The sequence below is a fragment of the Primulina eburnea genome, chromosome 13 (assembly GCF_022965805.1).
Source record: "Primulina eburnea isolate SZY01 chromosome 13, ASM2296580v1, whole genome shotgun sequence".
NCBI classification, from domain to species: Eukaryota; Viridiplantae; Streptophyta; class Magnoliopsida; order Lamiales; family Gesneriaceae; genus Primulina; species Primulina eburnea.
In genome coordinates, this window is record NC_133113.1 from 11,549,816 (window position 1) to 11,563,998 (window position 14,183).

The window sequence follows — 14,183 nt, forward strand, 5'->3', positions numbered from 1 at the left end:
AATTGCTCCATGCCCGGCGGTCTAACTAAAACTGACCTCTTCTGAAAATCTATCAGAACTCTATTCTTAGTCAGCCAGTCCATGCCCAAGATAATGTCGAATTCTGGCATCGGCAATATGATTAAATCTGCATATACTAGGTGGCCATGCAGTTCTAGGTCGATATCTCTGACCACACTGGTAGCTAACAGCTCTTCCCCTGATGGGACTACTACCGAAAAATTCACGTCTAGGCCAATGGACTTGAGGTCTAAATGATTGGCAAACGTCTCTGATATGAAGGAGTGAGTGGCTCCTGAGTCTATCAACGCGGTTGTGGATAGTCTCTTAATGAAAATGTTTCCTGAGACGCGTTAGCACAACACAAACTGACTTATATCTCAAAATTTATACCATAAACCTTAAGCACAATGGAACTCAATAACCTTAGGTACCCAAAGTATTAATAGCACGCTAATAATCCCAAGTAAAATTTCACATGCAAGGCGGCGAAATGTCGAGCTTAGGTAGGAAGGTTACCTGTCAGTAAAGTAGTGTCTGGATCCGCCTCCTGAGCATGCATGGCGAATACCCTGCCCTGGGTGGGTTGCTTCCACTGTGGGCACTCTTTCAGCATGTGGTCCGTAGCTCCACATTTGAAGCACCTGCCTGATCCATACAAGCACTGTCCCGGGTGTTGACGATTGCATTTTGGACACACGGGGAATGCAACGGGCTTCTGAGGAGCCCCTTGTTGCTGAACTGGACCCTTGCCCTTTGGTGGTCCCTGATAAGGCTTCTTCGCTGGCGGCCCCTGATACGGTTTCTTAAACTGAGGCCTCTGATTCTGCTGCTGGTGGTGTGGCTGCGGTGGAGCCTGATAGGGCCTCTTGCCCTGCCTATCTGCCTCAATATCTCGCTGGTCTTGCTCTGCAGCCAGCGCCCTAGAAACAGCAACTGCATAAGAAGTAGGGCCAGCTACCCTCACATCGCGGCGCAGGATCGGCCGTAAACCATTCAGAAAGTGCCTCAACTTTGCTTGGGCATCATTAGCAATGAGGGGTACAAAGTGACACCCCCTCTCAAATTTCCTCACAAAATCTGCCACGCTGCTGTCTCCCTGTCGCAGCGTCATAAACTCGTTGGTGAGTCTGGTTCGTACCTCCTCAGTGAAGTACTTTGAGTAGAAACTTCCTTGAAACCATTCCACGGCAATACTTGCAGATTAACCGCCACGGACGCGCTCTCCCACCATAACCTGGCGTCTCCAGTCAATAAGAAGATGGCACAACGAACCCTATCAGCGTCTGCCAGCTCCATAAAGTCGAAAATCGCTTCGATGGACTTGATCCATCCTTCAGCGACCATCGGGTCAGTAGTACCCGAAAACTCCTTCGGACTCATCCTCCGAAACCTCTCATATACTGCCTCTGGTTGGGGCCTCGCCCCTGTGCCTGCTACTGCCTGGTTCCCCGCAAACTGTGCGAAGAACTGTGTCATACCGGCAAGCATCTGAGCCTGCATATCTGGAGGTGGTGGTGGCGGAGGATTGGCTCTTTCCTCCTCTCGATGCTCCCTATCCTCAGCCCTATCTTCCTGGTTAACCAAACGTCTAGGAGGCATACTGTTCCAACAATTACCCAACACGTAAACCCAACATGCAAGAATATAATACCCATAAGATGCACGTAAATCGAGTTTAAAACATAGACGTGATGAAATCATAACTTAATGCATAATACATAGCATAACTCAAAACTTTAAACTTACAGACTTGAGGTGTGACTTCGAGAGCTTCTTGCGACTGGCAGTAGGCGTAACCCTTTACAAGAACCTGGCTCTGATACCAACTGTAACGAACCGTATTCTTTACTACTATAAATTTGCGGAAAAATTAAAAATTTTCTTATATAAAAGAAAACATAACATCAATACGGTCGTCACTCATCAATCATAAAAATATCTTTAAAATCAATCATCACAATTAAAATTTTCTAAAAGAAAAGCTGTCTCAAACTGTCTCGCATCCCAAAACATAAAATCAGAGTATTTTAAACTTTGCATAAAAGCATAAACTTTGCGGTCCTCGGGTTAGCCTCCCGCCTAGTCCAAGCCTGCCCCTTGGTCGCCACCTCCCGTCTCCTCATCAACATACTCACCTGCATCGATCAAGTCTAGTGAGTCTAAAGACTCAACACGTATAAACTGGGATAACTAGTACTACGTAATAAAATCGCATGCAACTTTAAAATAGGACATACATAACTTGAAACTTGAACATACGAAACTAGACGTGCCATCAACATAAACTTTCATAACATACTGCATACGTAAACATACATAACATGATCATTTTCATAGAGGCATGTTTCAAAGCAAGTGACCCATAACGTAAAAGAGCCTGATCAGACTATACCACAGTACTGGGCTGACAGGGACGTATCCACTGCCGCATACATAAGATCCCTGTTCATAATTTAACAGGCCAGTTGATCCACGTTCATAATTTAACGCTTCACAACCACGATCTAACCCGTTCATAATTTAACGGGCGGATTGGTCCCCGTTCATAATTTAACGCTTTCCAATCCTAAACATAATTTGGTCACAAGACATTTAGCATACCTCAAAACTTAAAATATTTTCTTGCACGTCAACATACTTACTTGGCGTTGAGGGATTCGTTGGACTTCGACCGGGGGAGTTGCTGCAACGTACTAACATGAATTCAAAGGCTTAACATGCATAACTTAGACGTAGAAATCATACTTACTCTCAAGCTCGATCATACCTTAGGACCTTCTATAATTATCCATGACATGACCTTAGTAATCCTTGCACTAATCCATAGCTTCAAACTTAAAAGTATCAAAAATATATTTTTCCCAAACAGTGTGTACACGGACCCCTAGCCCGGGTCCGTGTACGGTCTCCGTCTACCTACTGTAAAGTACGTGTCGAAAAATGAAGGAGGCACGGACCCCGTGCTTGGGTCCGGATGGGGGTCCGTGTAGGCTCTGGAAGAGGACATCGACTGAAACTCGAAGACACGGACCCCGTGTGAGGGTCCGGGTGAGGGTCCGTGTACATACTGTGATAGGAGTACTCGGGAAGGGACGGGGCACGGACCCCGTGTAAGGGTCCGGAACCAGGTCCGTGTACCTACTGTATAGACGCACCAAGGGGAAAGCAAAGACACGGACCCCGTGTCAGGGTCCGTCCCTGGGTCCGTATAGCTACTGAACGCTGAAACCTGCGTGAAAATTTGTCAACTAAAATTCTTCTCCCTAATCAACTTCAATGGCTACAAAACTACTCCTCAAGACATTCATAGAACACCATAACAATATGCTAAACCTGAGTGAACATTAAAATCGACCCCAAGCGTAACAATTCACAACCAACGACACAATACGGATTTGATATCAATTTCTCCTCCTACGACGCTTAATTCAACGTGGTGCCTAACGACATGAAACAAAGCCTCAAAAATACTCCAAACATCTTTACCAATATACTTATTCGCAGCAACAAACACCCGTCGATCCCCAACGAAGCCTGCAACCATAAACTTCAAAAAACGTATCAATAACATAATTTTCTGAAAATTTCAGTTTGCGCAGTCGCACGGAAAATATCATAACTCACTCATTTTTCGTCCAAAAATTTCGAATCATATATCAAATCGAAGGTATCGAAAAGTTCTACGTTTTTGCCGTTGAAAGTTTTCCCAAAATATGAACAAAAAAATCGCAGTTTTGACATGAACAGTAAAAACGAGTTTTAGATCTAAAAATTTTCCTTCGAAATTGGTCCGATTCATGATCCGCTCAAACTACTAGCATCATACAATACTTTTACGCATAAAAACAACGCAACGCATAATATGACTTGATCGATACAGAAAGAACAGGTTATACGTGCCTTTTTGATGATAACGTTACCGAAACGGCGATGTCGAAGCGGGGACTGCACGAGGCTTGATCCGGGACGAAAGTGGCGCGTTTTTCCTTGGAAGAAATCACGAAAATATGCTGGGATTTGAAGAGGGGGTGGACGGCTGCTATGCTAATGAAGAACCCTAGTTTTCTTTTCTCCAAATGATAAAACCTGATTTTGTGAAAGTGTGTGTGTGTGTTAAACGATTTTTAGTGTGTGTAAAAGTGTGTGTGTGTGTGTAGGCGTGAGTTTTGTGCTTAAATTAGGGAATTTGTTTTGCTTAATTGAAATAAATAACATGCTAATCAAATGCTAATAAAAAGGTTGACACAAATAATAAATTAGTTAAAATATTAACTATACTCATCTTTAAATAAAATTCCCTAATAAAATAAAGTGCACAACTGTTAAACTTTTAAAAGTTTTAAAGTCTTAAAATTACTAAATAAATAAATTAGGCTTAAAAATGCTAAAACTCAATAAATTATTTAAAATACCCCCAAACTCAACTAAAATAAAATACCATCCTTAAAATTGCCAAAAATCGTCCCCGGGTCTTTTCCTCAATCCCGCCTCGAATGATCGCCTGAAACATGAAACTCGAAAAACATTTTAACGTGCATCACATAACATAATTTAATTTAAAATAGTGCATTTAAATAAATTATGCATGACTAAACTCTTTTAAAATAAATTAAATGCTTTAATAATTTAAATAAATGCATGGGTTTTGCGTGTACGAAATTTGGCACTACATGGAGGATCCCGATGAGGGATATGGGGCGGTTGTAGGAGAAGCGCTAGTGACTAGGCGAATCATGAGTGCCCAAGTCAAAGACGAGGAAGTTAACCAAAGAGAGAACTTGTTCCACACTAGATGTTTTGTGAATGATAAGATGTGCAATGTAATCATAGATGGGGGTAGTTGCACCAATGTGGCTAGTGTTGAGATGGTTGAAAAATTGGGATTGCCTACAATAAAACATCCTCAACCATATAGGCTTCAATGGTTGAACGATTGTGCGGAAGTGAGGGTTAATAGGCAAGTTCTAGTGTCATTCTCAATTGGGAAGTACAAAGATGAGGTTTTGTGTGACATGGTGCCCATGCATGCTTGTCATATCTTGTTGGGTAGGCCATGGCAATTTGATAGGCGAGTGACTCACGACGGTTTCAAAAATAAGTACTCGTTTGTATTAAAAAAGGAATCTGTTGTGCTACTTCCATTGTCTCCAAAGCAAGTATTGGAGGACCACTTGAAAAAAAAGAAGAGAGATGAGGCCGAAAAAAAGAGTGAATTAAAAAGTGAGATGGCCCCTGAAAATAAAATTGAAGTGGCTGAAAAAAAGAGAGTTGAAAAGAGTGAGATAGCCACACAAACAAAAAAAGAGAGGAAAGAAATTGAGGGGAAAGAAAAAGAGAGGAAAGAGGCCAAAAAGAATTCTTATATGGCCCAAAAAGGTGAGATAAAACACTTGTTGCACACACATGAACCATTTGTGTTAGTTCTTTATAAGGAGATCCTCCTTAACACAAGTGATATAGCCGGATCCCTTCCGAGCATTGTTGTTTCATTATTGCAGGAATTTGACGATGTATTTCCGGAGGAGCTACCTCAAGGCTTACCACCATTGAGGGGAATTGAGCACCAAATTGATTTGGTGCCCGGGAGTGCCTTGCCGAACCGTCCAGCTTATAGGAGCAATCCGGAGGAGACTAAGGAGCTACAAAGGCAGGTAAGTGAGTTATTAGATAAAGGTTATGTGCGTGAGTCCATGTCACCTTGTGCGGTGCCTGTTTTACTAGTCCCTAAGAAAGATGGCTCATGGCGTATGTGTGTCGACTGTAGGGCAATCAATAACATAACCATTAAGTATAGGCATCCCATACCTAGACTAGATGATATGTTAGATGAATTGCATGGGTCTTGCATTTTTAGTAAGATTGATTTGAGGAGTGGGTATCACCAAATCAGGATGAGGGAAGGTGATGAGTGGAAAACTTCTTTCAAAACTAAATATGGGTTGTATGAGTGGATGGTTATGCCTTTTGGTTTAACTAATGCACCTAGCACCTTTATGAGGTTGATGAATCATGTCTTGCGTGCACATATAGGTAAATTTGTTGTGGTTTACTTTGATGATATCCTAGTGTATAGCAAGAATCTTGAAGAGCATGTTAAACACTTGAAACTTGTGCTAATCACATTAAGGGCTGAAAATTTGTATGCTAACTTAAAGAAGTGTGATTTTTGTACAAACAAACTTGTGTTTCTTGGTTTCGTTGTGAGTTCACAAGGGATACAAGTGGATGAAGACAAGGTAAGTGCTATTCGAGATTGGCCAACGCCTACTACTATTGGTCAAGTCCGAAGCTTTCATGGTCTTGCAAGCTTCTATAGGAGGTTTGTCAAGGATTTTAGCACATTGGCGGCACCGATGACGGCGGTAATCAAGAAAAACGTTCCATTCTCTTGGGGCGAGGAGCAAGAGAAGTCCTTTAACCTTATCAAGCAAAAATTAATTAATGCTCCTTTACTTGTTTTACCTGATTTTGCTAACACCTTTGAAATTGAATGTGATGCTTCAGGTGTAGGTATTGGTGGAGTGTTGATGCAAGGAGGAAGGCCGGTGGCGTACTTTAGTGAGAAGCTCAATGGGGCAGCGCTGAACTATCCCACGTATGACAAGGAGTTCTATGCACTTGTGAGGACTCTTGAGACGTGGCAGCACTACTTGAGGCCTAAAGAGTTTGTGATTCATACGGATCATGAGTCTCTACAGTACCTCAAGGGGCAACAAAAGCTGAACAAGCGACATGCTAAGTGGGTGGCCTTCATAGAGACATTCCCCTACATGATCAAGTATAAGCAAGGTAAGGAAAATGTAGTGGCCGACGCACTATCACGGAGGTATGTACTTTTCTCTACTTTAGAATCTAAAATATTGGGGTTTGAACTTGTTAAAGAGTTGTATGTGCTAGATGATGATTTTAAGGAAGTTTTTGAAACTTGTATGCATGGTCCACATGATAAATTTTACTTGCATAAAGGTTTCTTGTTTAGAGAGGATAGATTGTGCATTCCCAAGTCATCAATTCGTGAATTACTTGTTAGGGAAGCACATGGGGGTGGCCTAATGGGACACTTTGGGGTGGCTAAGACTTTAAGTGCATTGCATGAATATTTTTATTGGCCACACATGAAGCGTGATGTTGAGCATATTTGTGAGAAGTGCATAACTTGTAGACAAGCTAAGTCTAGGACACTACCACATGGATTATATACACCACTTCCCGTCCCTAGTGAACCTTGGGTTGATATCTCTATGGACTTTGTTTTGGGGTTACCTAGGACAAAGAAGGGGAGGGACTCTATATTTGTTGTTGTGGATAGGTTTTCAAAAATGGCACACTTTATTGCTTGTCACAAGACGGATGATGCATCTACATTGCGGACCTATTCTTTAGAGAAGTCGTTAGGCTGCATGGCATGCCTAGGACAATTGTGTCGGACCGTGATGTTAAATTCCTAAGTTATTTCTGGAAAACACTGTGGGCTAAACTTGGCACTAAATTACTGTTTTCTACGACCTGTCATCCTCAGACTGATGGTCAAACTGAGGTTGTTAATAGGACGTTAGGAACTTTATTACGTGCTATTCTCAAGAAGAACTTAAAGAATTGGGAGAATTGCTTGCCATTTGTTGAGTTTGCTTATAATCGTTGTGTGCATTCTACTACTAACTATTCACCATTTGAAATTGTATACGGTTTTAATCATTTGACTCCATTGGATTTGATGTCTTTACCTGTGAGTGAAAGGTTAAACATGGATGGCAAAAAGAAGGCTGAATTTGTTAGGGGGTTGCATGAAAAGGCCAAAGCCAACATTGAGAAGAAGAATGAGCAATATGCCAAGCAAGCTAACAAGGGGAAAAAGAAGGTGGTATTCGAGAGGGGTGATTGGGTGTGGCTACACTTGAGGAAGGAGAGGTTTCCGGAGAAGCGACGCTCAAAGCTATTACCTAGGGGCGATGGACCGTTCCAAGTTCTTGAGAGGATCAATGACAATGCCTACAAACTCGACTTGCCGGGTGAGTATAATGTTAGCTCTACTTTTAATGTTAGTGACTTGTCGTTGTTTGATGTAGGTGACGAGCAAGATTTGAGGACAAATCCTTTTCAAGAAGGGGAGGATGATGCGAACGTGGACGTCCCAAGGAAAGCATGGGATCCTTTGCAGTTGCCGGAGGGACCAATCACGAGGGGTCGACTAAAGAGATTCAAGGAGGCGTTACAAGGACTCATGAGCAAGCCGGAAGAGGTCGTGATGCATGGGAGTACGTTTGAAGGCCAACGAAAAGTCGTTCAAACATTGGTGTTGCTGACCGAGTCTGGACGGACCAGTACACGGACCTGCACACGGGGTCCGTGTCCTTCACAAGCTGGGAAGGGTTTTTACAGTGGCTCCACGGACCTGGAGACGGACCCAGGCACGGGGTCCGTGCCCTTTGAAGTTGGCGAATACAGTGCCTACACGGACCCGTACACGGAGGTGAGCACGGGGTCCGTGCCCCTTGATTCCGGATGAAGATTAGTACAGTATGTACACGGACCCAGACACGGAGGTCTGCACGGGGTCCGTGTCCACTGTTTTCTGCGCGATTTTGTTTCCTTCTTTAGAGTTTTACTTTGCTAGGGAACTAGATTTTTGGTATCTTTGATATCTAGACTATATCTTGGACGAATTTTGAACACACAATACACATAATATTTTGAGTTATCAAAACTTTTGAGAATTTTCTCTCAACTTTTCAAAGCCAAGCTTTGTCAAATCAAATCAAACTTATCAAAGTTTTTAACTTTGTGGCGTTTGTCGATCGTTGCTTGTGCGGATTGTCGTAGGCCAAGTTCTTCGAAGGTTCGTATAGTTTTTGATTGTTTATCTTCGTGTTTATTTGTTGCTAAACTCTTGCTAGTTTAGAGGTGAATATCACACAATACTTGATTCAAAAGATCGGGAAAAACACACGAGTCTTAATATCGTAATTGAATAGAGGGTGCGATTTATTTTTAATCGTGTTTGCTATTTATTCGTGTCAAGATTCATATCAGGTTGTCTCATAAATCTCGTGTAATCGTCGTTTTCGTAGTCAGGAATGTCTCATTAATCTGACCACAGCTGATTTTACTGAACCATACGAACACCTCTTGTCACACGTTCAATGAAATATTGTACGCACCTCTGAAGTGTCAAGTGAACTATCGCAGATATAGGAAGTCTACGAGAACCCTTCAACACACTATTTAAACACTCCGACATATTGGTTGTCATCACCCCACAACGCCAACCACCGTCATCAGCCAAACTCAATTTTTCTTTAGCAATTCCTACCAAATATCGGTGCGCCAAAAAAAATTTTTGTTTGATTGCCTCCATTATTGCTTCAAACTTACAGATTTGATTTTGTGTGCCTGCTACCCAACATAAATCTTTCAAATGCACGTCTTTGAATTTAGCGTTGAAGTTTGAACACACATGTCTCAAATTACAAAAACAATGCACACCGTAAGGAGGTTGAAAATATGGTAGATCTTCAGTTGGTCGCATGATTCCCTTATGCCTATCAGAATAAGACACACACCATTTTCACCACGAACAACATGTCTTCCTAGGTTCTCCAAGAACCATTTCCAAGAATCTATTGTTTCTTCATTCACAATAGCAAATGCGAACCTGATTGTTCGCATCCAGAGTGACACCAATCAACATTTTGTGCTTGTATTTGGTATACAAATGTGTACCACCGACACTAATTATTTTCCGACAATGTCGAAACCCATCAACACATGGCCTGAATGCCCAGAAAACATAGTTCAGTGTCTTACAAATTTCAGTGTTGAATCTGAGATGCTTCCACTCCACAGGTGTTCCCGGATTATATCTGGACAAAGCACAAATATATTTTGGAAGCAATTTAACTGAGCTCTCCCATGTACCACAAGCAATTTCCATAGCACGTTTCAAACTTCGCCATGCTTTCGTATACGAGATTTGATATCCATATTTATCCTTCACATTTTCGATGATATACTTAGTCTCGTACGAAGTATCACAACGAACAACTCCCAAGAGCGTATGTGCCACCATATCACTGCTCAAATTCTTATGGTCTATACCAACAGAGGTAGATATACATGTGTGAGGCCTGCCATATTTTGTTATTTTCCAATAACCAGTCTTGGCCTTCAAAGAAGCACGAAATCCCCATCGACAATTGACCGTAGAAGAATTAGTTTTACAACGTAACTTCCTCAAACTTCGTGTGCTATCCACGACACGGTACTCACGCCTGACAACTCTAACTGAATAATCTTCACAGATGCAATAAGATCATTCTTATCTTTAAATAACATATTAACATATAATTCACCTCTATCCGGATTGTAATAGCTTGATTGCACTCCACAAGGAACATCGACAAAATCAGGAGGCTCTTCCCCAAAAAATTATGGAAAAATGATGGCATTTCAGAAGTGTTTGAAAGAAATGGTACGTTCTGCCTCTGTAATGTGTCGCATGGTGGTTGTCGAGATGATGTCCCCTCATCAGGATTTGTAAAAGTATTCAATTCATCATCAACATTCACTTCTTCTTCTTCAGACTCGTTGTATAACATATCGGGTTCAGAATCAGTCCTCCAAATATAATCATTATTGGCCTGATCCGGACAACGAGCACTCGTATCTAATGTTGGATTAGGCCAATATGGAGAATTATTTTGTTCCGACAAAACATTTATATATTGATCCCAAGGCCCACTTACATCATCGAACTCATATTACCGAGTCCTTCAGTAACCTGTGGAACATACGATTCTTGCTCCTGCAAACCACCATTTATAGAAACATGAATCAGATGCATGTGGAACGTAGGATTCATGATCATCAAATCCAACATGATGCTCAATTGAATTTGCTTCAACGTACATATGCAAAATATCATATTGTCACATTGCATTATAAACTGTAAAGCATCGTCATCAACGAGATTGACTTGAATTTCATGCCAAGATGCTCTCTCCATGAATGAATACTTTGTTGATATCTTCAGAGAAAAATTCGCTGGATCGATTGCTAACATTTTATGCACAACTTCATCTAACTCCATTAAATTAATAGATCGTAATACTCGTATTGATCTAACAAATGGAATGATATATTCTACCGATCCATTATCGCTAACTACATGACCACCAAAATATAAGAGTACGTCGATGTTAGACATTTTGTCAATGAAAATTGAGAGAAATTTTAAGAGACAATTGATAAATCATTCGTTCAATTTTTCATCACTTATATATATGAGAATAAGAATGTGAAGATTATTCATATTTGCATTATGGAAGTTCACGTAAAAAAAATTTCAGATCACGTGAATTTTCAGATCTTCAGCCTTTCACAGCTTTTCACGTGAATTGATCAGAACGTACATAATAAAGCGAAGTAAACGAACGGATAATAAAAATCGAAAAAAAATTACATGGAGCACCGTCCGCGCTTAGCAAGCGCAGACGGTGCTCCACGTAGGAGTGTCCGCGCTTGCTGTGGGAAAGCGTGGATTGCAATATATTTACAACATATTTTTTTAAAAAAATTATATTTGAATTATTTTTAAAATTTAAATTATTTTTTTTAAAAAAAAAACCCCAGATATGTAAGCTCCATATCTTATGAATTCTAAGATGTGTACATTATCCAAACCTGTCCTCAGAATAGAACATATACATGCAAATAAAGGTGAATATGCATGAAGGAAATGGGATGGTACTTCTATTACAAATTCAATGATGGATAGCATGTTCAACAGTGCTCGAGGGAGGCTAATGCGACAGTTCATACTTTCGAAAAAGGACTCCAACGTTGCATTCCAAAGTCGCATGTGAGCTAAGAGAACTAAATCTGTGACAATACAGCACATTTATAGTCATGTTCCAAAAATTGAGTTATGACTAAAAACATTTACAATTTCACATAAGCGTTTTTTCTTTATATTAGTGACGGCAGAACGGGCACATAGAAGCAAAATTCAAATTCCAAAATACCTTTAACAGCATCACTGATCGAAACATTCAGGCGTGTATTTTGTGAAAATTCTCATCAGAACTACATTCAATCTCAGTGTTCATTCGCCAAGTTTCAATCCATAAAGCTATGACATAAAATTTGAATCTATAACTAGTCTTCTTTAGGAGCAGGCATCAATAGAAGCTTCTCCTTTTGATGATTCCCTCCAAATGACATTTCCTCTGCTAACAGCGACTGCAAATCACTGCCATTTGCAAGACTGTTGAACTCAACAGCTTTCGAAGGCATAGTTGGATACCGACGTTGGGAGAAAGTCATCAGCCTCTTAACAGATTGCAAATACTTACGAGTTGTCTCATCATTCATTATGTGGGCGACACTGTTGGTATAAATCTTTTCACGTGCAGAACGTTCATGGATACCAACCATAGTAACACCAATGGGCCATGGAGCATTTCCAATCGCCAATTTGATGTACTGGTCCATTGCGGCAAGGTAGTCACGTTTCATACAACAATCAACAACCACCAGCAGTGCTCGCCGAATATCGTCAGGAAGAATCTATAAAGAATAAAAACAGAACGTAAACCACCAGCATTCAGATATTAAATTCATGGATCATTAGAATGGTATACAACAAGTAATTATCCATCTATGATCTACAGACTAAGTGAAGCGGCTGATAAGTGATAAGCAGTGTATCTTAATACACCCTCTTGACATACTACCCTATTACATTCGATTAATTTTACAATACCATGCATAAAAAAATCTTTTAGATTGCATTCGGGTAGGTGCTCAAAAGGCAGATCTTCAAAATTTGATCTAAAACAGAAAATATGGTGCCTTATCATCTATATTATGCTGCCTCCCTCATTAACTTCCCCACTCCATTTCTGTTTAGTAAACAAGTTGATGCTCTCAGTGTTCTAGTAATGAAAGAAAAGTAGCAAACTTTCAATATGTAATAACAAAAGAGACAGTCACCTTCTTCCTACAGAACTTGAAAAGAGGATTCAAATAACGGGCACATTGCTTGAAAGTGGCTACCATGGACTTCCCTTTGGCCGTCCTCTTTTCAGCCTCACTCATCTCATCCAATTCCTGTTTCCACTCATTCAACAGCTTCTTAAAGAACACTAGAATCTTATCCTCGTGGCACAACTCCTCGAAATTCGCCTTCATTCGTTTCAAATCCTTGTCATGATCCACACCAGAAGAACCCCCATCCCCACTCAAATCATCATCCCGACTTCCACTCTCGTCATCCTCCCCGGCGTCCTCCCTCCCTTTCCTCTTCCTATCACTCAGAATGCCCGACTTCTGCCGATTCTTAAGCTCCACAATATCGCGCAAGAAATCATTAGTTTGCCCCTCCGTCATATCAGTATCATCAACCTCAAACAATCCAGCCTTTAGAACATACTTCAAACGGTCTAGTCTCGCCTCATCGTCTTCTCCAAAGAGGGTCACCGGCTGTTTCAAGAAGCGGAGGCGGCGGACAACTTCTTGCTTCGGTAGATTGAGACCGTCGATCTTTTTCTCGTCGGACAGGGTCTTCGAAGAGGATGATTCGGGCATGGATTTGGGAATCTCGGGATTGGAATTCTGACCTGAAGTTGAATTAGGGTCATCGTTCTGTTCTTGCTGCGATTTCTTGTGGCGGAGGGCTTTGGCCTCGGCTTCCCGTTTTTCCTCTTCTCGCAGACGCTGAAGGCGTTTCTGCTCGATTTCAGAACGCTTGAAGAACTTTTTGCCTCCGACATCCTCCGACAGGCTCTGCCTCTTCTTCAACAACTCCTCTTTTAGGATGTCCATGAATTTGATCTCAGCTTTTGCTTAGGGTTTGTTTACCTTCTTTTTCTTTGACAAATATTGAGGAAAACCAAAAAACAAAAAACAAAATTGTTGAAAAATAAATTTAAAATATGTGTATTGAATATTTGAATGTTAAAAATAAGAGTTGTAAATATTGAAAATTATTGTGTGATAATGGTAATGATGAAATTGTTTTTGGATTGTTTTCCAAAGAAATCCTATAAATAGATCTCCATTTGTAAAGATTTGATAGAATTGAGTAGAGAGAAAAATATTATAAAGTATGTAGTTTGGTAAATTTTGAGAGTTTGAGATTTTTACTTTTTAACATAAAATTTTACTTTTTCACAACATGTTAT

The 14,183-nt window shown here is 40.7% G+C and overlaps 1 protein-coding gene across 1 annotated transcript; it reads right to left on the reverse strand.

Moving 5' to 3' along the window:
* Positions 1–12,006: 12,006 nt before the first annotated feature.
* On the reverse strand, positions 12,007–13,884 carry LOC140810702 (uncharacterized). Its single transcript, XM_073168583.1, has 2 exons — positions 12,994–13,884; positions 12,007–12,567 (listed from the first exon to the last, which is right to left on the reverse strand). Exons 1-2 carry the CDS (start codon positions 13,822–13,824, stop codon positions 12,157–12,159), a joined length of 1,242 nt encoding a protein of 413 aa, XP_073024684.1. The 5' UTR covers positions 13,825–13,884; the 3' UTR covers positions 12,007–12,156.
* Positions 13,885–14,183: the final 299 nt, after the last annotated feature.